The 22,306-nt window shown below is 46.5% G+C and overlaps 1 protein-coding gene across 1 annotated transcript; it reads right to left on the reverse strand.

The window, feature by feature from the left end:
- Positions 1 to 16,222: 16,222 nt before the first annotated feature.
- LOC109754695 (putative G-type lectin S-receptor-like serine/threonine-protein kinase At1g61610) lies at positions 16,223 to 22,091 on the reverse strand. The gene is made up of 8 exons (XM_073498565.1): positions 22,000 to 22,091; positions 18,673 to 21,525; positions 18,263 to 18,364; positions 17,449 to 17,642; positions 17,148 to 17,355; positions 16,840 to 17,073; positions 16,603 to 16,753; positions 16,223 to 16,480 (listed from the first exon to the last, which is right to left on the reverse strand). The coding sequence occupies exons 2-6, from the start codon at positions 20,021 to 20,023 to the stop codon at positions 17,066 to 17,068; spliced, it is 1,863 nt and encodes a 620-aa protein (XP_073354666.1). The 5' UTR covers positions 20,024 to 21,525; positions 22,000 to 22,091; the 3' UTR covers positions 16,223 to 16,480; positions 16,603 to 16,753; positions 16,840 to 17,065.
- Between the last annotated feature and the right edge of the window lie 215 nt (positions 22,092 to 22,306).

Here is a 22,306-nt window from a genome sequence, read left to right on the forward strand (position 1 = left end):
TACAAGGCAGAGCAGCCCAAGTGGGTGAATGACCACTAAAGATGAGCTGACCACAGAGCCTGCATTCCTTTATAAGACGGAAAGTTTGCGAAACAGCGAGAGATCCATTGGTAAGCATAGTGACATATTCCCGGTCAGGTCAAGTCATCGTTCCGCACACCGGCGAACCGCAGAACCGTCGGTGCTATAGTATCTCCGCCAGGAAGCCTCGGCATTTTGTCGAACAGCTTCTGGGCAATACCACAAGCCTGCCGCTGCTGCTGGTCAGAACTGATACGAGGCTGCTCCTCCCCCAAGGATAGTGACATATTCTCAGTTGGATCAAGTTACCCTTCCGCAGACTACCAAACCGCAGAACTCTTGGTGCTATAGATAACTCCACCATGAGGCCTCGGCATTTCGTCGAACTGCTGGCGGGCAATACCACCAGCCCGCTGCTGCTGGTCAGAGATGACACGAGGCTGCTCCTCCCACAGTCTCCGTGCCGCTGGACGACCCGCGAGGGCTGCCGCCTCATTTGCTGATGCCGTCGAGTGGGAGGAAGCACGGGAGGGAGTGGAGTGGAGGTAGGGGGCGACGGAGCAGGCAAGGAACGGCTGCGAAGCCGTCGGAGGAGAGCGTGGGCGAGGAGCGAGCCTTTTCTTTTTTTTTCATGAGCCACGGGCCGGCATGAACTGTTACATTTTTTTTTTTAGGATAAAGGCATTTTTATTGCTCAAAGTCCACAGAATGTGGGATAGAAACTTGGTCATGCGGCTGGCCTAACCACACGTGACGCCCTGGAAGTAAAGACAATGCAAATTTAGCTAACTTGTGAGCTTCTATATTAGCCTCACGTCTTTAAAAAGTAAATTTACAAGTGGATTGTGGTGTTCTTGATCTAATCTCTCTGATAATGACTATGTATTCTCCCTGACTCCCTTTAGCGATGTCCTCGATCACCTGCTTGCAGTCGGAGGCAACAATATAGTGTTGTTGGTTAAGATCCTCCGCCAATGCAATGGCCTCCCGGCAAGCTATGGCTTTCAATGTGGGTGCATCACAAACTCCAGCAATGACTAGAGCTAAGCTTCCCATAAATACTCCTTGACTATCTCTGCAAATGGCTACTGTCGAGCCTCCTCTCTGTGATCTGACTCCCGCATCTACATGTATCTTTGCAAAATTTGTCGGGGGGGCCTACGGTCGAGGGACCAAAGCTCGCCGCTGCTTGACGCGGTTTCCTGGGTTTCCGAACTGCCTCCAGTTCTGGGATAAAGCGGGTTATGAAGGACTTTATTGCATATGTGGAGTCTGGAATATGGCCTCATGGATGGCCTTCCTCCGAGATGTCCACACAGCCCATAGTGTCACCGCCGTCTGGATACACTGCTCTTGCGATAACGACCCCATCAAGTTGAAGAGCCAACTCTTAGCTCGATTCTCTGTTGTAGCCATCAAGTTGCTGCCCAGCTCGTCATCAACTAAAGCCCATGTGCATCTGGAGACGGTGCATTCAAGGAGGGAGTGACGCCAGGAATCAGGAGCTCCACAAAAGCCGCAGGAGCTTGTCGTAGACATTTTTTGATGTGCCCTCGCATCTTCTGTTGGCAACGACTGCATCTGTGTGTGTCGTTGAGGAACCCGCAGATCCTTCCAACCAAGCTTCTCTCCTTTGCCTCGTCGCCACTAGCATGTTGTAGGCCGATCGAACTGTGAACTGGTCGGTCCTTTCATGAGCCCAACTCCAGTAATCCTGCATGGGTGTCGTACAGAGTGGGATACTGAGTACGACTTTCGTATCAAAAGCCAGAAACGTGGAGTCGATCTTTTGCTTATTCCACGTCGCATCAAAATCCTTGCGCCGACCCTCCACCTCCCCTCCTCCCACCTCACAGCTCCGGAGGCTGCAGGATCCGCCACATCCCCACCCAACCGTCCCTCTCGTGTTCCATCCCGGTCTCTTCACGCGGCTCCTCGCCGCGCTACCTGCGGCGGCTGCATCAGGTGATGTCCGGCGAATCCCGCCAGCGCCAAGCACAGCCTGAGGTCCCTTCGCTCCGTGGAGCCCTCCCATCCAGCTAGATCGAGCGCTCGCTGCCACCAAAGCCCACCTGCGACCCATCCCCCATGGCTAGGGTTTCGGGCTTCGGATCCGGTGCCGGTGACCATGTCGTCCTCGTCTCATCCGGTGAGTGCATCCCCTCCCCTGGCTTCATCCTCTCTCTCTCTCTCTCTCTCTCTCTCCCTTCTCTAACCTCTGCTCTTCACTTCTCATGTAGACATGCGGGGAGGAACAGGCAGTGGACAACCTTGCTGCGGCTCGGGATGAAGCAGCCACGAGCTTCCTCCTCCTCCGGCTTCAGGTGAGTTGGTCCACTCCTCCCTCTGCTCTGGTTCGTGGCACATCAGGAGACATTGTTGTTCTGGTGTTGTTAGGATTTTCTACTGTTTGGGATCAAGTGTCTGCTGGTTGAGGTCAATTTGATTTTGTTTTGCTGCTAAAGTGTCAAAGCAGAGGATGGCCACATGCTTGACTGAGTCACGATGTGTTGAGGCTGGGAAGGTCGGCATGGCCTCCAACCATGGCAAATACACCTACTATGCTGCTGCCTTGCAAGCAGTAGTGGCTAAAAATCAACCCCTAGCTGCATATTATTTCTAGGGTAACATCATTGTAGGGAGGGATTCTGAAGCCCATCTACGCAGTAACCAGTGTGTTTGAGGCAATTAGTACAAAAAACACCTAGGTATGGTTAAAATTCAGGTTAGGGTCTACAAGTAATTAATACAGTATAAATCTCCAAGGCCCTGATTATTTTCTTTTCCAATCTTTAGTATTCTCCTGTTTCAGGTTTTGACCATGGCCAACATATATTCTTGTAGGCTAATTACTAAATCAATCTAACAATGGTTCATGTGGCAGTGGAGGTGTACCAAAGGTAGTTTGAAGCAGATTAGGCGGCCGCGGGCGTCTTTGGCGGTGAGGCCGTCCAGTGAAGGAAATGGCGGTGTGGCGATTTGTGTTCTATTCTCCATCCTTTAAGCTCATAACAGAAGAAAGAACTATACAATCACTATTGTTTTATTAAGAAAAGACCTGTCTTGTATGCATGTATTGATGAGTACTCCTCTTGACTCGATTGTGTTGTAGGGAGTGAAAGCATCCAGTTGCGGTGGTCTCCAACTCTGGTCGCCTCCAGCAGCACCACATAATCAAAGTTCCAAACAGTAGTGTTGGACTGCTGCCTCCAGCCAACCATAACATAATCATTGGATGTGTTTCTTATGTAGAAGATTTGAGTGATGTACGTGTTTATTTCAGAAAACATTTTCTTAATGAAGATTTATATTATACAGATATTCCCGTACATTAGCTTTAGTTTTTTTGCTAACTAGAAAGTGTGGTTTTCTTTTTTTACACCAACTCACTAAAGCATGGGGTTCATTTGGGGTTCCTAGATAGCTAATTTTAGGAGCACACAAGATTTAGACTCCTGCTATGTAATTAAAGGAAATCACAATATTGCATAATATCCTCTGTATATTTACTAACCCTGGATCCCAGACTTTTAAATATAAATTATAATTTGGAAAGTTTATTTATAGGAATGATAAATAGTATGTATAAATGCATTTATTAAATAAATTTATTTCAGCCACATGTAAGCCAACACAGTATCACATGTGATATTTCTCAATTAGTTAAAAGTATGCTTCTTTTAAAATTTATGGTTTTATTTTTTATTACATAAAAATGTTATAGTTATACATGGCAAACTAAAATTGTCGAGATGCACTGGTTGATGACTAGTCTAACTAACTCATGGATAAATTCATTGAGTAAGATGTAAAGTTGCCAAGATAGTAACTAGGACACATAGAACGAGACGAATATAGATTCTCTTCTTTTATTAAGTAGAATGGAACTTGGTGAAGCTTTACTTGTGTTGCGCTGTTCCAGAGATGCATGAGACACCTGTAACCTTTTTCGCTTGGCATTGCAGCTGCACGCACCAACTTGATGTAGGGGGACACCATGGAAGGTATACTCTCCCTCTCCCTACTGTACTACTGCTCGTTGTGTCCATGACCATTGAGCCATGCTAGGTTCTATCTGTCCATATAATGTTATTGAGCCATATTGTTCTGCAGGCTATGTCGTATATTGTGGCGTCTGGATTAGTCATCAATGATCACTAACAGTCATGCCGGTATATTTCCAGAATCATAACAAGGACGTAGTTCTTGCTACAGTTCTAAGTTATGATCCTAAATTGAAAATTGATGGTGCTGAAATTAAAATGCATTTTGGGCAGTGTAATACAACACTTGCGAAAACTGAAGATTTGGTACAGAGTCGCAAAAACTACAATACTAATGGTAATGCAAAAAAAAATATTGCATGGCCTTCAATGTTTGTACGTGTCTATTATCCTGCCTTTATCAATACTTGCATCATGTCAATGCATTATGAGTTAATAGTTCATTTTGTTATTTTCTTTGTAGATTGAAAAGATATATGGATGATTATATGGGTGCGTAACAAGTATACTGGAATGATGATGACGACGACGACGATATTCTGGTTCATGATGTTGATGATGATGGATGCTTTCAATTTTAGTTAAGTTGTGGGATGTTCCTATTGGACGATGTTCCTCAGTTAGTTTTAGTCAAGTTGTAGGGATATTGATGGATGATTTTAGTTTAGATTTTGCTGTCAAGAAAATTTTAGATTATGCACACATTTGGATGATGTTCCTCCTGTAATATCCATTATTGTAATCCAACATTTTTATATGATATATGATTTCTTCCTCTTGTGAGTATATTCTCTTTTTTTTCCTCACTTGATACACATAATTATCATCATTATGTGGAGCATTAATTTAATTGTTGACATTATACAATATTATTCATATTATATATGCACCAACATCCGAAGCCTTTCAAATTCTCTATTGCCTAGCAATCAGATTTGGGATTCATGTACATTAAGCACCAACGTATATAAGTGCTGTAAAAATAGGTTTTATGTGTTGTACTCTTGCAACGGTCCCTTTTACCAACGGTAGTATAAGCGTTGCATTATGCGCTAGCAACACCGGATAAGGCTACGCATCCCAATCCGTTGGTAAAGACCCTAGCAACGCATATATGGACTTTTAGATACGAAAGAAAGCGTTGCTATATGTGGGGTCATGTTGTAGTGTTGGTGCTCTCTCCATTGCCAATGTGCTTGATAAGCCCCAACTTCAACGTGTCTCGTCCTTCAACAAGAGCTCTCCATATCTGACTTGGATGACTTCCAAGGTTAGCATCCAGGATAGTGGTGTTTGGGAAATAAACGCTCTTCAATATGCGCGCGCTGAGGGAGTTAGGATCCTGTAACATGCGCCAGACCTGCCTAGCTAACATAGCTAGATTGAATAGCTCCAAGTCTTTGAACCCCAATCCTCCCATGCTTTTTGGTTGAGTCATTGCCTTCCATGATACCCAATGTGGTTTGCGATGACCGTTCTTGCTCCCCCACCAAAACTTCCTTACCAACATGTTCAGGTGCTCACAAAGGCCCCTTGGCAGTTTAAAGCAAGACATGGAATAGACTGGTATGGCTTGGGCCACCGCTTTGACTAGCACTTCCTTGCCCGCAGAAGACATCGTCCTTTCAACCCATCCTTGGATTTTGCTCCACAATCTATCCTTTGAGTATTTGAATGCACCATTTTTAGGCCCCTACATCTGTTGGCATTCCCAGATATTTCTCATTCAAGGTTTCATTAGGGACGTTCAAAGTGTTTTTTATATCATTGCGAACAGCCTCAGGGACACCTTTGCTGAAAAATATAGATGATTTGTCAAAATTTATCCGCTGACCTGTTGCATTGCAATATATATCCAACAGTTGGTTCACCTCGGTAGCACCCACACTGTTTGCCTTGAAGAACAGCAGGCTGTCATCAGCGAATAGGAGGTGGCTTACTGGTGGCGCCGAAGGTGCCACTTGAATCCCACCTAGGTTGGATGATCTCTTTGTGATTTTAACAGGCACGACAGGCCCTCTGCTGCTAACAAGAACAAGTATGGAGATATCGGGTCCCCTTGTCGAATCCCTCATGATGGACAGAACTCCTCAAGTTTCTTTCCATTAAACAGAACTGAAAATTTGATTGTGGTTACCATGCTAATAACAATGCCAACCCACCTTCTGGTGAACCCCAACTTAAGCATTATTGCCCGGAGATAGGCCCACTCGACTCTGTCATAGGCCTTCATCATGTCCAACTTAAGCGCGCAGGATAGATGTTTTTTACCCTTATTCCTCTTCATAAAATGCAAACACTCATAAGCTGTTATGATGTTATGAGTAATTAATCTACCAGGAACAAAGGCTGACTGCTCTGCTGAAATAATATCTGGGAGTATCTGTTTGAGTCTGTTGGATATCACCTTAGACGCAATTTTATAGAGCACATTGCAAAGACTGATTGGTTTGAACTGTTTAAGGAGGGTGGGTTTTTTTACCTTTGGGATGAGAACCAGGATCGTATCATTGATGCAGGCTGCAGACTCAGATCCCTCGACGATTTTGAGGACCACACTTGTGACCTCTCCCCCACACACACCTCCCAATGCCGTTGGAAAAAATGAGCTGGATATCCATCCGGGCCGGGTGCTTTAATTGGAAACATCTGAAACAAGGCACACTTGACTTCCTCTTGAGTATATGGGGCATTCACGAGGTCATTCATATCGGATGTTACCTTAGTTGGTACAGTCCTTAACATTTCATCCATGTTATGCACCCTCTTGGACGTATACAGGTTTTTGTAATATTCCGTTGTCATCTCTTCCATCTCAGCCCTGTCCTCAGTAACTTGACCTTGCTCATCATGCAACGATTTGATTTGATTTTTACGGCGTCGTCTACTTGCTCTCAGATGGAAGAAGTAGGTATTTTTATCACCATGGACTAACCACTCCACTCGCGCTCTCTAGCGCCAAAGCATCTCCTCTCGATGAAAGAGTTCAACCAGCCGATCTGTCACTTTTGTCTCTTCTCGTGTAGGTCCGGATCGACTTGGGGTAGCGCGCATAATTTGTAGCTGAATTTTCAATTGGCCAATCTCTTTCCGTACTGAACCGAACTTGTCCCGATCCCAAGAGGATAAGTCTCCTACGAGATCTCCTAGTTTTGCGCACAAGGATTCCACTGTCTCCCCCTCTTGCATGCACCACCGGCTGTTTACTGTTGTGAAGAGGGACTTGTCCCTTTCCCACATGGTTTCCTACTTAAATGCCCTGGGACCCGCCCTGCATGCATGTTGATCACGTAGCGTGAGGAGGATTGGGATATGATCAGAGCTCGTAGCACTCTTATGGAGTAAAGCTGATGATGGTAAAGCTATCAACCATTCTAGATTAACCAGACATCTGTCCAGCCTCACACGAGTAAAGGTGCCTCCCGCAACCTTTTTTTCAAACGTCCAGTCTATGCTGGTGTAACCTATATCTGACAGCCCGCAAGTATCAACTGCCTCTCGGGATCCATCTATCTGAGCTTGGCTCCGGCTTCCAACACCTTCATGTTCACTGAGATTTAGTACCTCATTGAAATCACCCATGATCGCCCATGGCCTGTTCTGTGTCTCAGCTATGCTTTTCAAAGTGTTCCAAGTGTTATGCCTTTCCGGTACTTGAGCCTCTCCATAGACAAAGGTAATTCTGACCAGCACATCCACCATATCTTTCACTAAAACGTCAATGTGATACCTCGAGTAACCAATAACTTCCACTTTTATTACATCATTCCAGAAAATACAAAGACCACCACTCCTGCCTGAACTACTAACTGCATAACTTTTATTGAAACCTAAACCATCTGCCAAATTCTCCACCCTCGAACCCTCTATTTGTGTTTCAAGAATACAAAGAATAGAGGGGGCAAACTGCCTCGCTAGATCGCGTAGCTCCCGAACTGTCGCGACTTTGCCAATTCCGCGGCAGTTCCAGCAAAGAAGACTCACTGCGGTAGGCGAACCCCCCCCCCCCCCCCTTGGGAGCTCGCCAAATGTGCATAAGAGGTCTTGTTGAGTATCACATTCTTCGATGGGTTTGTCTCAACAGTTGATGGGCTCGGTTTGTTTCTCTTCGTCTCCTGCTTCGATGTGGGGCTTGGGGGAACCGCCGGTGGCAGCATGAGTAGGGCTTTGCTTGATTGCACCAGAAGGGGTGGATGTGTAGCCTTTGGGTCAACTAGAGCGCTTCTCTTTCTATTGTGTTCTGATTCTTCCATCGTGATATCGTTGAGTGATTGATCAGCGTCCTCATGAGCCTAGTTGCCCGTAGAGCCATGGTGTGTTGCTGAACGACCTCCTCCTCGTCCCATCCGGCCTTGGCCGCGACCGCCCCTATGGCTGTCATTTTCACCCGGTCCCCTTCCAGGACCCTGAAACCAGCTAGCTTTTATGTCCTTGAAAACCAATGCCTTTGGTGGATGAACCCCGTCTCCACACTCTTTATACAGATGGCCTAAGTATCCACAGACAGCACACCAATCCGGCAATCTCTCTTACTTGATTCTGAAGATGACACGCTCAACCGTATCCTTCTTTTTAACAACTAGCGAGACAACAGTTTTCAGAGGTTTAGTAACATCGATTCTCACTCGAACCCTTGCAAAGTTGCCCTCAAAATCATGTGACTTTGGCTCGGCAAATATGAACTCGCCCACCGTGGATGACAGTGCCTTTATCTTGGAGAAATAGCCATCTGGGAGATCATGGATCTGCGGCCATATGTCTATCATGTTGAGTTCAATCGTCGACGGCTTCGTGAAACCATCGTAGTGTGACAAAACTACCGCCTTCCCCTTGAAATTCCAGGGGCCTTCCTCCATTACCCTCTCCCAGTCGCCGAGGGAAGAGAATTGGAGAGAGTAGAGGTTTTCCTCGAGCGGTCTGATCTTTACTTCCTGCACCAGATTCCATGCCACCCTCATGTTTCTGTAGAACCAATATTGGTTGTAGGTTTTGTCGGTGTGAACCCTAGCGATCGCCATCCAGCGTGTCGCCTCTTGTGGCAATTCGCCATCCTCCACCATGACGTCCTGCAGATCTGCAGATCGTCCTCCTTGAGTCCAAGTTCCTCCATCAGCGCTAGCTTCGAGATCGGAAGTGGCGGAGCCCGAAGCCAATGCGGTCACATCCATGATCCTCTCGCTCGGGGTTTTGGGTCCGCGAGCGGTACTATCCCAAGGTTCGTCCTCTCTGCGCAGCCGCCGCGCCACAAGGGACGCAGCGAGCACCGCCTGAGGGAATCGGCAAGGGAGATCGATCTCTACGGTGATGGTGTCGCCGTCGCCGAGAGGAGAGGGGAGCCTCCAAGGCGAGATTCCTATGCGCACCCGGCATGAACTGTTACGGGAAGATTCTTTCCGGCTATTCGATCTGCTTGGCCATTTCAGTCATTTATGGGCCGCTTCGCCTCTCGTCCTCGAACCGCTTCGTTCCCAGCCCATCACAAAAGCAAAGCAAGTGACCAGACCAGCAGTGATTCTCACCGCCGGTGGCCCGGCACCCCTCTCTTCTAACCCTGGAGTACAAGCTTGTTTTACTCCTCTAAAAAAATCAAGTACAAGCTTTTAAATAGCAACCACTCCCACGACCTCCCATATGGAAAAGCTAATCTAGGATTAAGCTTTTAAATAGCGTCCGCTCTCCATATTGTGGCCACCATATCAGTTATCATGATGCGGGCATAATATCAGTTGCCAGACCGCTATATCATCCTACATCTGCAATATTGCCTGCTATATAAATGATATTATTGGTTTGTGTAAATGTGCCTTGCTTATATGTTTCAAGGACCAAATAATGCTTCAGTTATAGTTTATATTCCTATGTAAATGATGATTGCTCAAAGTAAATGTCATATTTTTGTCAACGGTCTAGAAATATACACAATAATCTCTAATTTGCGAGTGTTCATATATGCGGACATAGCGCCACAATCCGCATTCCACTACGCCGTATACCCCAATCTACAACCAATCCACTATCCAGTATCCACTATTTAAAATTTTATGTCCATGACAATGAAACTCATGAACTCTCAACAATGAAATGCATGAAGTTGTAATACTTTGACGCACTTTTTTTTTGCTTCTTATGCTTGGTGCTACTTTGAAGCACTTTAATTAATTTTTCTATTATGAACACTTAGTGCTACTTTGAAGCACTTCACATGTGTACTCTAAAAAGATTAATGATCGAACTCTAGTGTACATCAAGTGTGCCTGTGCGAAGGTAATATTAGTTACCTTGTGTTGTAATTCTAGCACATATATTTACAACATGGGTAGCTGAGAGAGGGGGGGGGGGGGCTTAGCAATATGGATCACTAAGGCCGCCGCCGAGGCAACGAAGTTCAAGGCATTCAGGTTTCACCGATAGGTCAAACTTTATATAAGCTAAAATTATAAGCAGCTGAGTGGAAACAAAAGGGACTTCCTACCAGGCCTAGATGTGCCACGTGAAGTCAGTTCATGTTTATAACCGTTATGGAAATGAAGTTTAAAAGATGTTTCCTTGAGATATAAATTGGTTGTTGTCAAATTCGTCGTCCTAATTTAGTATGAAAGCATGGATTCTGGACTGTGCACCTTTTTTACAAGTAAACACAAAAACATTGCAGGAAGCATAGACAAGAACACCACTACCTAATCACTTGTATCCAATGTAAGGGTCACCTTAATCGAAGTTTTTTTTTCCTCAGAGTCCTTTTTGTCAAGTAGTGTCTTAATCTCCACACACACACGCACACAAAGTAGTGTCTTAATATCTTTCTTTTCCATTTTGTAACTGAGACTGCTATCTGGAGTTCAAATACAAACACGTTCCAACATAATGACTCCTGGGCAACAGGTGATACATCGCTTATTTTTGGAATATTACATCACTATTTTGCTGAGCCATACATTTTACCAAAGTGTTTGATTCATCAACTTGTTTTTCCTTTGAGACCATTTTATACTGTTAGAGTTATAATATAGGTCATGTACCCCTTTGTATTTATCCCGTTGTATAAGGGGTTTCCTGCATATGTTACACACCTGTACATGTATATATATCGGCCTATGGCCTCATGGGAATACAAGTTGCTTATTCCTAACATGGTATTAGAGCTTTAGGGTTTTTTTTCGCACGCGCAACTCGTGCTTCGATCCACTCCCGCCGTCGCCACGTTCTCCCTTCGCTCGGCGTCGCTGCTATCTCCCCTCCTCGATCGCCGCAGGGAGGCTCCTCCTCGATCTCCAGGCGCCCCGCTGGTCCCTCTCGGCGCCGATCCCAGCCGGCCTGCTCCCGCCTCGCCGATCTCCAGGCGTCCCGCTGGTCCCGCTCGGCCCCTGCTCCCGCCTCGCTCGGCCCCTGCTCCCGCCTCGCTCGGCCTGCTCCCGCCTCGCCGATCTCCAGGCGCCCAGCCCGTCCCGCTCGGCGCAGCTCCCAGCTGGCCCTGATCGACGCAGCTCCCGCCTAGCCGGCCCCAATCGAGATCCCCTGCCGGATCCCGCTCCCAGCCGCCGTTCTCGTCCGGCTTCTGCTGCTTTCGATCTTTGCCACACACAAAAAATGTCTGCTGCATCGGGCTATGTCGCTGTTCCTCGCTGTCCGGTGATCTTCGATGGTACTAACTACACCGAGTTCGCTGGCTTCATGCGTATTCACATGCGTGGCATCCGTCTCTGGGGTGTTCTTTCTGGCGAGGTCTGCTGTCCGCCACGTCCGGTTCCTCCGGTGGCCCCTACTCCGCCGACTCCACTGGTTCTTCCTACGGATGCTAATCAGGCCGCCAAGGATGCGGCTAAGATTGCTGATGGGGCTGCTGATCGTGCCTATGATGAGAGGGTTTTGGCTTATGAGGAGGCTCTTCAGACATATCATGGTGCTTTGTCTGTTTACACCCAGTGGCTTGATGATGATGCTCGTGCTGCAGCTGTTCTCACTGCTAGTGTTCTGCCTCAGTTTGCTTCTGAGTTTCTGGGTCTTCCTACTGTCTTCCAGATGTGGACCTGTCTTCGTCAGCGCTATGAGCCCTCTGGTGATGCCTTATACCTTTCTGTGGTTCGTCGGGAGCATGCTCTTCAGCAGGGTGACTCTACTGTTGATGACTTTTATGCACAGAGTTCTGCTATCTGGCGCCAGCTTGATTCTCTCCGCAGTGCTGGTTGTCGTACTTGCCCCTGCTGCCAGGCTGTCCAGGCCGATTTGGAGTTTCATCGCGTCTACGAGTTCCTGTCTCGGCTCCGTAAGGAGTTTGAGCCCCGGCGTGCTTAGTTGCTTGCTCGTGGCCGTATTTCTCTCATGGAGGCGCTTTCAGAGATTCGTGCTGAGGAGACTCGCCTACGTGGTGCTGGTTTGCTAGAGGTTCCCTCTGTGCTCGCTACTCGGGTTTCTTCCACTCCACCTGCTGCACCGCCCCATTCTCGCTCGAGTGCTCCGCCGCTCTTGCCCACTCCTTCTGGAGGCTCAGGTCGCCCCCGTTCACATTGTGACTACTGCAACAATGATGGTCATATTGAGTCCCAGTGCTACACAAAGCGGAAACACCTGCGCAAGGCGCGATCCTCCTCCTCAGGGACTTCGTCATCTCCCTCGCCAGCTTCAGCCATTGCTTTGACTGAGCAGGATATTCTGAGACTTAAGCGTCTGCTCGCGGCTTCAGGTTCTTCCTCGACGGGTACTGCTGGTTCTGTGACTGATGCTTCCCGCACTGAGCACCCGCCCTCTACACAGTCAGGTACATTCCCATGGGTTCTGGACTCTGGAGCTTCTTTTCATATGTCTTCTCATTCTTCCGCTTTGTCCTCTCTTCGCTCGCTGGATTCTCCTGTTCATGTCTTCACTGCTGATGGTACTCCATTTTCTGTTGCTAGTAGAGGCCATCTTTCCACTCCTTATTTTGTTCCTGATGTTGCTCATGTTCCTCGACTTACCATGAATCTGTTTTCTGCCGGTCAACTTACTGATTCTGGTTGTCGTGTCATCCTTGATGTTGACTCTTGTTCTGTCCAGGATCGTCGCACGCACACTCTGGTTGGGGCTGGCCCTCGCCGCCGTGATTCTCAGGGTCTTTGGGAGTTGGAGTGGCTTCATGTTCCTTCCGCTGCCACCACCATCGCCAGTCCCTCCGCTGCTGTCGCCTCTGTTACTGGTTCCTTCAAGCAGTGGCATCATCGACTTGGTCATCTGTGTGGTTCTTGATTATCGTCTTTAGTTCGTCGAGGTCTTCTGGGGTCTGTCTCAGGAGATGTCTCTTTAGAGTGTCAGGGTTGTCGTCTTGGCAAGCAGATTCAGTTACCATATTCCCATAGTGAGTCAGTGTCTACGCGTCCTTTTGATTTAGTCCATTCTGATGTATGGGGTCCGGCTCCTTTCGCTTCGAAAGGTGGTCATAAATACTATATTATTTTCATCGATGATTTTTCTCGTTACACATGGCTTTATTTCATGACTTCACGTAGTGAGGTGTTGTCTATTTATAAGCGTTTTGCTTCCATGGTTCATACTCAGTTCTCTTCACCAATTCGTGTTTTTCGTGCTGACTCCGCTGGTGAGTATATCTCTAAGATGTTGCGTGGTGTCCTTGCTGAGCAGGGTACTCTTGCCCAGTTCTCTTGTCCTGGTGCTCATGCTCAGAATGGCGTGTCTGAGCGCAAGCATCGTCACCTTCTTGAGACGGCTCGTGCTATGATGATCGCCGCCTCTCTTCCGCCTCATTTTTGGGCCGAGGCTATCTCCACTTCTGTCTATCTCATCAACCTTCAGCCATCTGCTGCTTTGCAGGGTGGTGTTCCTTTTGAGCGTCTGTTTGATCGTTCTCCCGATTATTCGATGTTTCGCTTGTTTGGTTGTGTTTGCTATGTTCTTCTTGCCCCTCGCGAACGCACCAAACTGACCGCTCAGTCTGTTGAGTGTGTCTTCTTAGGCTACAGTGATGAGCATAAGGGCTATCGTTGTTGGGATCCTGTCGGTCGTCGGATGCGAATCTCTCGAGACGTGACTTTTGATGAGTCTCGTCCTTTTTACCCACGCCCATCTTCCTCGTTTTTTTCAGTGGAGGATATCTCTTTCCTCACTTTTCCTGACTCCCCTATCACTCCTGTCGCGCCTGTGCCTATTCGTTCCACTCCCTCTGCTTCTCCACCCCTCGTCGATTCACCGCCACCATCTTTCCCGGTCTCCTCACCTAGCATGTCACCGGATTCTACACCTTCATCTCCGGTGACTTCTTCGTCGCCACCCCCTGATTCTACCTTGGCGATTCCTCCTTCTCTTGTTCCATCTCTTCCTCAGCATTACACTCGTCGTTCACGACCTGTGGATGCTTCCTTGGATGAGTCGTCCTCTTCCTCTCAGCCTACTTATGGCTTGCATTCTCGTCCTCGTCCGCCTATTGATCGCTTTGGATTTCCCACCGCTGGTGCTGCTGTTCTTGAGCCGAGTTCTTACCGTCAGGCTGTTGTTCATCCTGAATGGCAGTTTGCGATGGCAGAGGAGATTGCTGCTCTTGAACGCACTGGTACCTGGGATCTTGTTTCTCTTCCTCCCGGAGTCCGTCCCATCACTTGTAAGTGGGTCTACAAGGTTAAGACTCGCTCCGATGGTTCTCTTGAGCGTCACAAAGCTCGTCTCGTGGCTCGTGGTTTTCAGCAGGAGCATGGTCGTGATTATGATGAGACTTTTGCTCCTGTGGCCCATATGACCACTATTCGTACACTTCTTGCTGTTGCCTCTGCACGCCACTGGTCTATATCTCAGCTTGATGTTAAGAATGCCTTTCTTAATGGTGAGCTGCGTGAGGAGGTGTACATGCAGCCACCACCTGGGTATTCTGTTCCTGATGGCATGGTGTGTCGTCTTCGTCGCTCTCTCTATGGCCTTAAGCAAGCCCCTCGTGCCTGGTTTGAGCGTTTTGCTTCTGTGGTCACTACTGCTGGTTTTTCAGCAAGTGCTCATGATCCCGCATTGTTTATTCACCTTTCTCCTCGTGGCCGGACTCTTCTTCTTCTCTATGTTGATGATATGGTCATTACTGGGGATGACCCCGAGTATATTGCCTTTGTAAAGGCCCGTCTTAGTGAGCAGTTTCTTATGTCTGATCTTGGACCTCTTCGCTACTTTCTTGGGATTGAAGTCTCTTCTACCTCTGATGGCTTTTTTATATCCCAGGAAAAGTATATCCAGGATCTTCTTGCTCGTGCTGCTCTTTCTGACGAGCGCACTGTTGAGACTCCTATGGAGCTCAATGTTCACCTCCGTGCTACTGATGGTGACCCTCTCCCTGACCCGACGCGTTATCGTCATCTCGTTGGCAGTCTTGTCTATCTAGCTGTCACTCGTCCAGACATCTCTTATCCGGTTCATATTCTGAGTCAGTTTGTCTCTGCTCCCACATCGGTCCATTATAGTCATCTCCTTCGTGTTCTCCGATATCTTCGGGGCACGATCTCTCACCGTCTCTTCTTTTCTAGCTCCAGTTCTTTACAGCTTCAGGCCTATGCGGATGCTACGTGGGCTAGTGATCCTTCTGATCGCCGTTCACTTTCTGCTTACTGTGTTTTTCTTGGCGGTTCTCTCATTGCCTGGAAGACGAAGAAACAGATTGCAGTTTTCCGTTCGAGTGCTGAGGCTGAGTTGCGAGCTATGGCTCTTTTGACGGCAGAGGTGACTTGGTTACGGTGGTTACTTCAGGATTTTGGTGTTTCTGTCACTACACCGACTATGCTCTTATCTGACAGTACAGGTGCTCTTAGCATTGCGCGCGATCCTGTGAAGCATGAGCTCACCAAGCATATTGGTGTTGATGCTTTCTATGTGCGCACTGCTGTGCAGGATCAGGTTATTGCTCTTCAGTATGTGCCTTCCGAGTTACAGTTGGCGGATTTCCTGATGAAGGCCCAGACTAGAGCGCAACATGGCTTTTATCTCTCCAAACTCAGTGTTGTTCCTCCACCATGAGTTTGAGGGGGGGTGTTAGAGTTATAATATAGGTCATGTACCCCTTTGTATTTATCCCGTTGTATAAGGGGTTTCCTGCATATGTTACACACCTGTACATGTATATATATCGGCCTATGGCCTCATGGGAATACAAGTTGCTTATTCCTAACATATACATCTAAACCTGAAAATTATTACTTCATCGCCCCGCTATCTCGGTAAGAGTAAAACTGTTCACGGAAGTCCGAATGTCATTTTTTATATTAGCAATTTCAGCACTTTGTCGTGCGAAGTAGGCGGGGCGACTGGGGCTGTAAGTGTGGTGATTCTATTCTCTAGGATGAACACAACAGATGACATAAGCGGCCTATCATCTGGGTTCTCCTGGACACACAAGAGTGCCACATGGACGCAAAGCAAAACTTCGACCGGTGAAGTATTTACGATACATGAGTCTAGCAGTTCCTCGGTCTTCGCTTCCTTCCACATATTCCTGACTGAAAAACCAAGAACATCATATTAGTATTCCTATTCATATTGTGTTTAAAACTCAAAACTCTTTGGAAATTTAATCCATGTTTAGAAGTAAAACTTGACTTTAAGTCTTGCATGTACTCACATAAACTGTGAGGCTAGGGAATCCCATGGTTTGACTAATGGAGTTTCTTCTTATGCCAGTTACAACCTCCAGTAGTAACACGCCAAAACTATAGACATCAGACTTGGTAGAGAAGACGCCTTCCATTGCATACTCAGGAGCCATGTAGCCACTATTTGAGCAATTCAATTGTAAGCGACGTCCAATAAAAGTTCAATCTAAAAGATCAATATGATTTTTCTTCCAATGGATACTCACTATGTTCCAACAACACGTTGGGTATTTGCATTTTGCTGGTTATCACCAAAGATTCTAGCCATACCAAAATCTGCTATCTTGGGTTTCAAATCGGCATCTAGCAAAATATTTCCAACTTTGAGATCTCTATGAATTATGGTGAACCTTGAATCTTCGTGAAGATACATTAGTCCCCTTGCAACCCCTTTGATTATAATAAATCGTGTCTCCCAGTCCAACAACAATTTTAGTCATCTAAGAAAACAAATGTAAGCAAATAAGTGTTTGACTTGTCTTAGGAAATCATAGTTTGTTATTAGAATACGTACCAAAAAGAGTAGCATCTAAGCTCTTATTAGGCAGATACTCGTAAATTAGGAGCTTTTCATCTCCCTCACTGCAACATCCAAGAAGTCGAACCAAGTTTCTGTGTTGCAATTTGGCAATCAGAATTACTTCGTTTCTGAATTCATTTGTTCCTTGTTGAGAATCTCTACTTAGCCTCTTGATTGCAACTTCTTGACCACCTACCATTCCCTAGAGAATAATGTGAATATTAGACTGCGATGTGAAATAGGTAGCTCTTCTTATTAGAATGAATATTAGGAAACTACCTATTCAATGAGTTACCTTGTATACTTTACCAAAGCCTCCTCGTCCAATCATGCATGTTTCAGAGAAATTGTGGGTTGTCAGCACAATTTCTTCTAATCTTACAAATGGAAATTCCCGATCATGGGGAGGATTTCCTTCTCCAAATTCATTAGAGGTATTCATACCAACCAAACTTATCTTATTTTGATTTCTCCATTTTTTGTTCTTGCCTGCTCCCACAATGTTAATAGTCACTTCCCTTCTAATAAGCACATCACATACATAACAAAGAAAAAAGTTATATTTGAAACCTAACTATTAATGTTGGTATAATATTCCCCAATTAATGAACTCATGGAAGCAATTTAAATAACCCACGAGGTGTCTCTACCACCATGTGGCAGAGTGTACATTCAGCTAAGCTAACCCCTTCAACACCTAGTATCTCCGAGCAGTGATTGTAATGATATGGGAAGCAGCAAGACAGCAACCCCTATGATCGACGTGACCCATTCTGTGTGTATGCGGACTACACAGCTGTTTGTGCAAGGGTTCTGACGGACATAGTGTACGAACGAACGATTGAAATGGGGAGAGATAAAGATGTGGTTTCACTAACATGTGGACTCCATCTTATTTGGTAGTAAAAGATTGTACGTAAGCACCGGATCACTCCCCAGGGTAGTTAAACTGTGCCATAAACCATCTAAAATGTTACTTGGTCTCGGTTTATGCTTAGGGGGTTTATAAGATTCTGTAGTCTAAGGGTATATTATGGTAAAATATAACGTTTTACTTTGCCCGCAAAAAAATATATAACATTTTACTTAGCAGGGTCAAGGAAACATACCTTTGAATTTTAACCATGCAAGAAAGATGCAGATGATTACCAAAACACTAGAACTTAAAACTGGCAACACAATCCTCATTGCTTTTCTCTTTGTTCTTCTACCTATGCAAGAAATACATACACAGTAAAAAAACATTTTTGTTGCTTTATGTATAAAGCAGGACAAAAGCCTATTTTGAGAGCAATAAGTATTTCTAAGTCATGTAACAACCATCCAACTTAAAGATCAGATTATGGAACTACAAAAGGGACGAGAAGATCATGATCATACAACTACTAATTAATATATTGACTGTCACAAAAATGGATGATGAAACTAGAAGCATGTTATTGAAAAGAAAGAAAGTTGTAGAACGATCGACAAATAACAAAGCTAGTCGGACAACGATGGAGAAGTTGAGATCTGATACCAGTTGTTGCATCCATGCGTGCATGCCGGAGATAAAGTGTCTCACCGCCAAGCTCCCCTATCTTTCCTATGTCAACCAACTCCCCATTCCACACCAAGCATCTCGTCACGTCTCCTCCAGACCTGCCGGTGCTCAGGTTGCTGAACGTGTATGCCACGCACGAGCAATTGCGGCTGCACGCTGATGTGCACTCCTCGAACGTACTCCTGTCCCCGCCCACGGAAGAAAACATGTCAGGTGACTTCATCCCCGGCAAGGCTAAGAAGTCGTCACTGCATCGCGGCGCCTTCTTCCTTTGGCACCCCGCCGAGAATCTGCCTACACTCCATTCCTGTGTGTTAGTCGGCTCAAAGCCGTCGAGACACTTGCATGCTGGCACGGCAGGCGTGGTGGATGTCTCATCGCAGTATCCATTTGGGCCACAATAATTGTAGCGGTTGCATTCAGCAGACGGCCACTTCCAAAGGACAGCCCACGCTGACGACTTATTGCTCCAACTCTGGAGCTGATACTCGCCATAGTAGGTTAGCACTAACCTGGTGCGTGGGGCGCCGTCCGAGAGGCTATAGGTGATGTACATCTCATCGTCCTTGTCGACGAAGGCCACATAGATGATAAAATCACTGACGTTAGTTGCCCTTGTCCCCCCAAGTTGTTGTTGGCTTTGGCTCATCACTAGGTACCCTGTCCATGGGGCGCTGCGAGACACCGAGTGCTCCCCATCCCATAGGAATACTTGGAGGGATCTGTTCGGGTTGCTGCCATAGGAGAAGCGCCCCAACGAAGGGTCGTTAGGGCCTTTCCAGGATACTAGATGCTCGGCGGTGCCCTGTGTGCTATTGTTTATCCGTAGCTTCATGCCAGGGAGGAATGTGTCAGTGCGGTGGTCGAAGCTCTGCCACAACATGGTGCCATTTGACAACCGAATAACGAGGTTGCCAGTGTTCAGAAGCACTACCGTTGAGGTAGATGAGCCCACGGCGGTGGCCACGTTGGTCGTTGTCCAAAGGACACGGTGGCCACCATTACCATCGGAGAGAACCAGATTAGAGGTGTTGGTGAGGGAGACCGTTGGTGGAGAGGAAGTGGTGTTGGTGGCCGGGGTTTCTCGATTGGCGACCCACACGACTGTGAGCTCGGGGATGCCGGTGTACCATATGCCTAGGTACAGGCTAGCAGGAGTGGAGTTGGAGGGGCTGAAGAAGCCCAAGGCGAATCCACCATCATCGGAGAGGATGAAGTTACCTGGGGACAGCGCCCTGTCAGGGACAAGCCGATCGTCAGAAGCGCTCAACGGTAGGAAAATAAGGATTGTGACCGCCGTGAAGCTGGTGAGAGCCGGCCAATCCATTGATCGATCAGGCTAAGATCTTCGTACTAATGAAGGTGGCTAACTGGGAGTAAGTAGATAGTTGTACCAGTCCTTGGTCTACAAGCAAGCGATGCTTTGACGAACCGAGCATCCACAAATGTTTGATCGTGGAAGCAGATGGTTGTATAATGCAGTGTTCTTGGAATTCTGGTAGATTGACTTCCAACTTTCCAAGTGGTCAAGAGTTGACATATCAGCTGTCCACCTCTGAGTTGGGATGCGACCTTGACTGCTGACTAGTCAGAAACTCAGAATAGTGACTGAAACATTAAGCTATAAACGGACGGATAGCTATTGTGTATCAACACTTCAACAGTCACCTTCACTCCTGACTGTTCTTTGCAATTGTAGCAGTGACAGTAATACATATACAAAGTGATCTTTGCGATATTTTGTACAGGTAACGTGTCAGCCTACACTGCGTCATGCCCCTAATATTTGTATAACAATCTCTTTTGAAAAATCCTCGTAGATGTTATCACGGTGAGATCAGTCGTGAAGCATTACAAAAACGAACGAACGTTGTGGAATGTCTGATTTACAAACAAATCCTAGAGAAATCCTTCTCCCTCCTCCGCATGCATTCCTCTTCCATCTCTATCCCAAGCGGCCGGTCTCTTTTCTGCCTAACGCTTGCTTCATCGAATCAGCCCAGAAGCTGCAGATTCACATCAGTAAAATGCTTGTCTTGCACTAAATGACACGCTCTAATTTTGTCCAACCGCGTCATTCTAGCATGCTTATGTATTTTTTCACGACTGGGGGGATTCATACCTGCTTGGCTCGATGTCTCCCGTCGATGTGCTGTCAGCTGGGAGGATTCAAATCTGGGTAAGGCAAAGCCTTCCCGGTCATCACAAGGCAGAGCAGCCCAGAAGTCCTGGTTACTGATGGCTCCAACAATAGACAGCCCACATTTCTCCTCTTGTTGATTGATTACTGAAACTGATTGATGACCACAGGCACTACCATTTCTGAATGTCCGTTCTGCAGATTCCTTCGTTTCTCTTCTCCACTAAATCGTCCCCTGCTGACTGCTGTGTGGTACTACTCTGCTTGACCGTTCATCTGCGGATACTGAGTGTACACATTCACCGTGATGCAACCGAAGGGGCGGAATTCCCAACCTCTCACGTCAAGTGATGCACCATATATATTATCCCGGCTTCCTCGCCAGCCTTGCAGGGAAGATGACACAATGGCCGCAACAAAAAGATCTGCCCCGGATGCAGCCAGCTGCCTTTTGATCATCCTAGCAATCACGTCCACATCCATGGCCACCTCATCTTCCTATGCCGGAGAAACATCCAACGGGAGCTGTGCCGCGCCTGACAGGGCGGCGCTCCTCTCCTTCAAACTGGCATGACAAGTGATCCTGCTAAACGCCTGGGCTTCTGGAGAGGCCATGACTGCTGCCAGTGGAGCGGTGCTACGTGTGACAACCAGTCATGCCACGTAGTCAAGCTCAATCTCCGCAATGCCTTCATCAAAGACAATGAGAATTTTATTTGGTGCGTGCCTCTTGGAGAATCCGCACACTTTGATTATTGAATAAAGGGGTACATCCACTAAAAAAAAGGCCCATCTTCAGGCAAAAAAAAAGGTTTACAATTGCTACCGTGAAAACATTCAGTCTGATTTTCCATCCTCTCTTGAGCCAGACACTGTAGCAAACGATGTTTTTGGTTTTCAGCCGGGTTTTAAAAGTACAGATGAGTTTTACAAATTTGAGATGCCAACAATTTTTTACAGTTTCGATTTTTTGTATGAAAAACACAAACATTTTTTGAAATTCTGAACATTTTTAAAATTCCAAAATATTTTTAGAAATTGAACATTCTTAACAAAAAATCAAACAAATTTGAAATTTCTGAACAAATTTTTAAAAATAAAACAAGGAAAAATGTAAAAAGCCGGACAGAAACCTTTCAGAAGGTTCCCGAAGCCCAACTCACCTTGGCTTGATGCCTCTTCTGCGAATCGCCAGCAATTTGATGTAGTGAGCATCAAATAGGGTTCGCCCCTCCCCCCCTCCACACAATCAACAGAAAGACGATTACACATGTTGGAAACTTGAGCAGATTTAGAGAACTCACTTAGCACTAAAGCTTAGTTTGTAGCACGAACCTGAGGGAAAACAGGCCATTTGTCCAGCCTCAAACGTACATGAGATGCCTCTTCCTCTGCGACTGTAAAATGCAAGAAAAAATGAGTGTGACAGAGGGAAAACAATTGCATTCCTTCATGGAAGAAAAAGCTAGA

This window comes from Aegilops tauschii, chromosome 5 (assembly GCF_002575655.3).
Source record: "Aegilops tauschii subsp. strangulata cultivar AL8/78 chromosome 5, Aet v6.0, whole genome shotgun sequence".
In the NCBI taxonomy this organism is placed as follows: Eukaryota; Viridiplantae; Streptophyta; class Magnoliopsida; order Poales; family Poaceae; genus Aegilops; species Aegilops tauschii.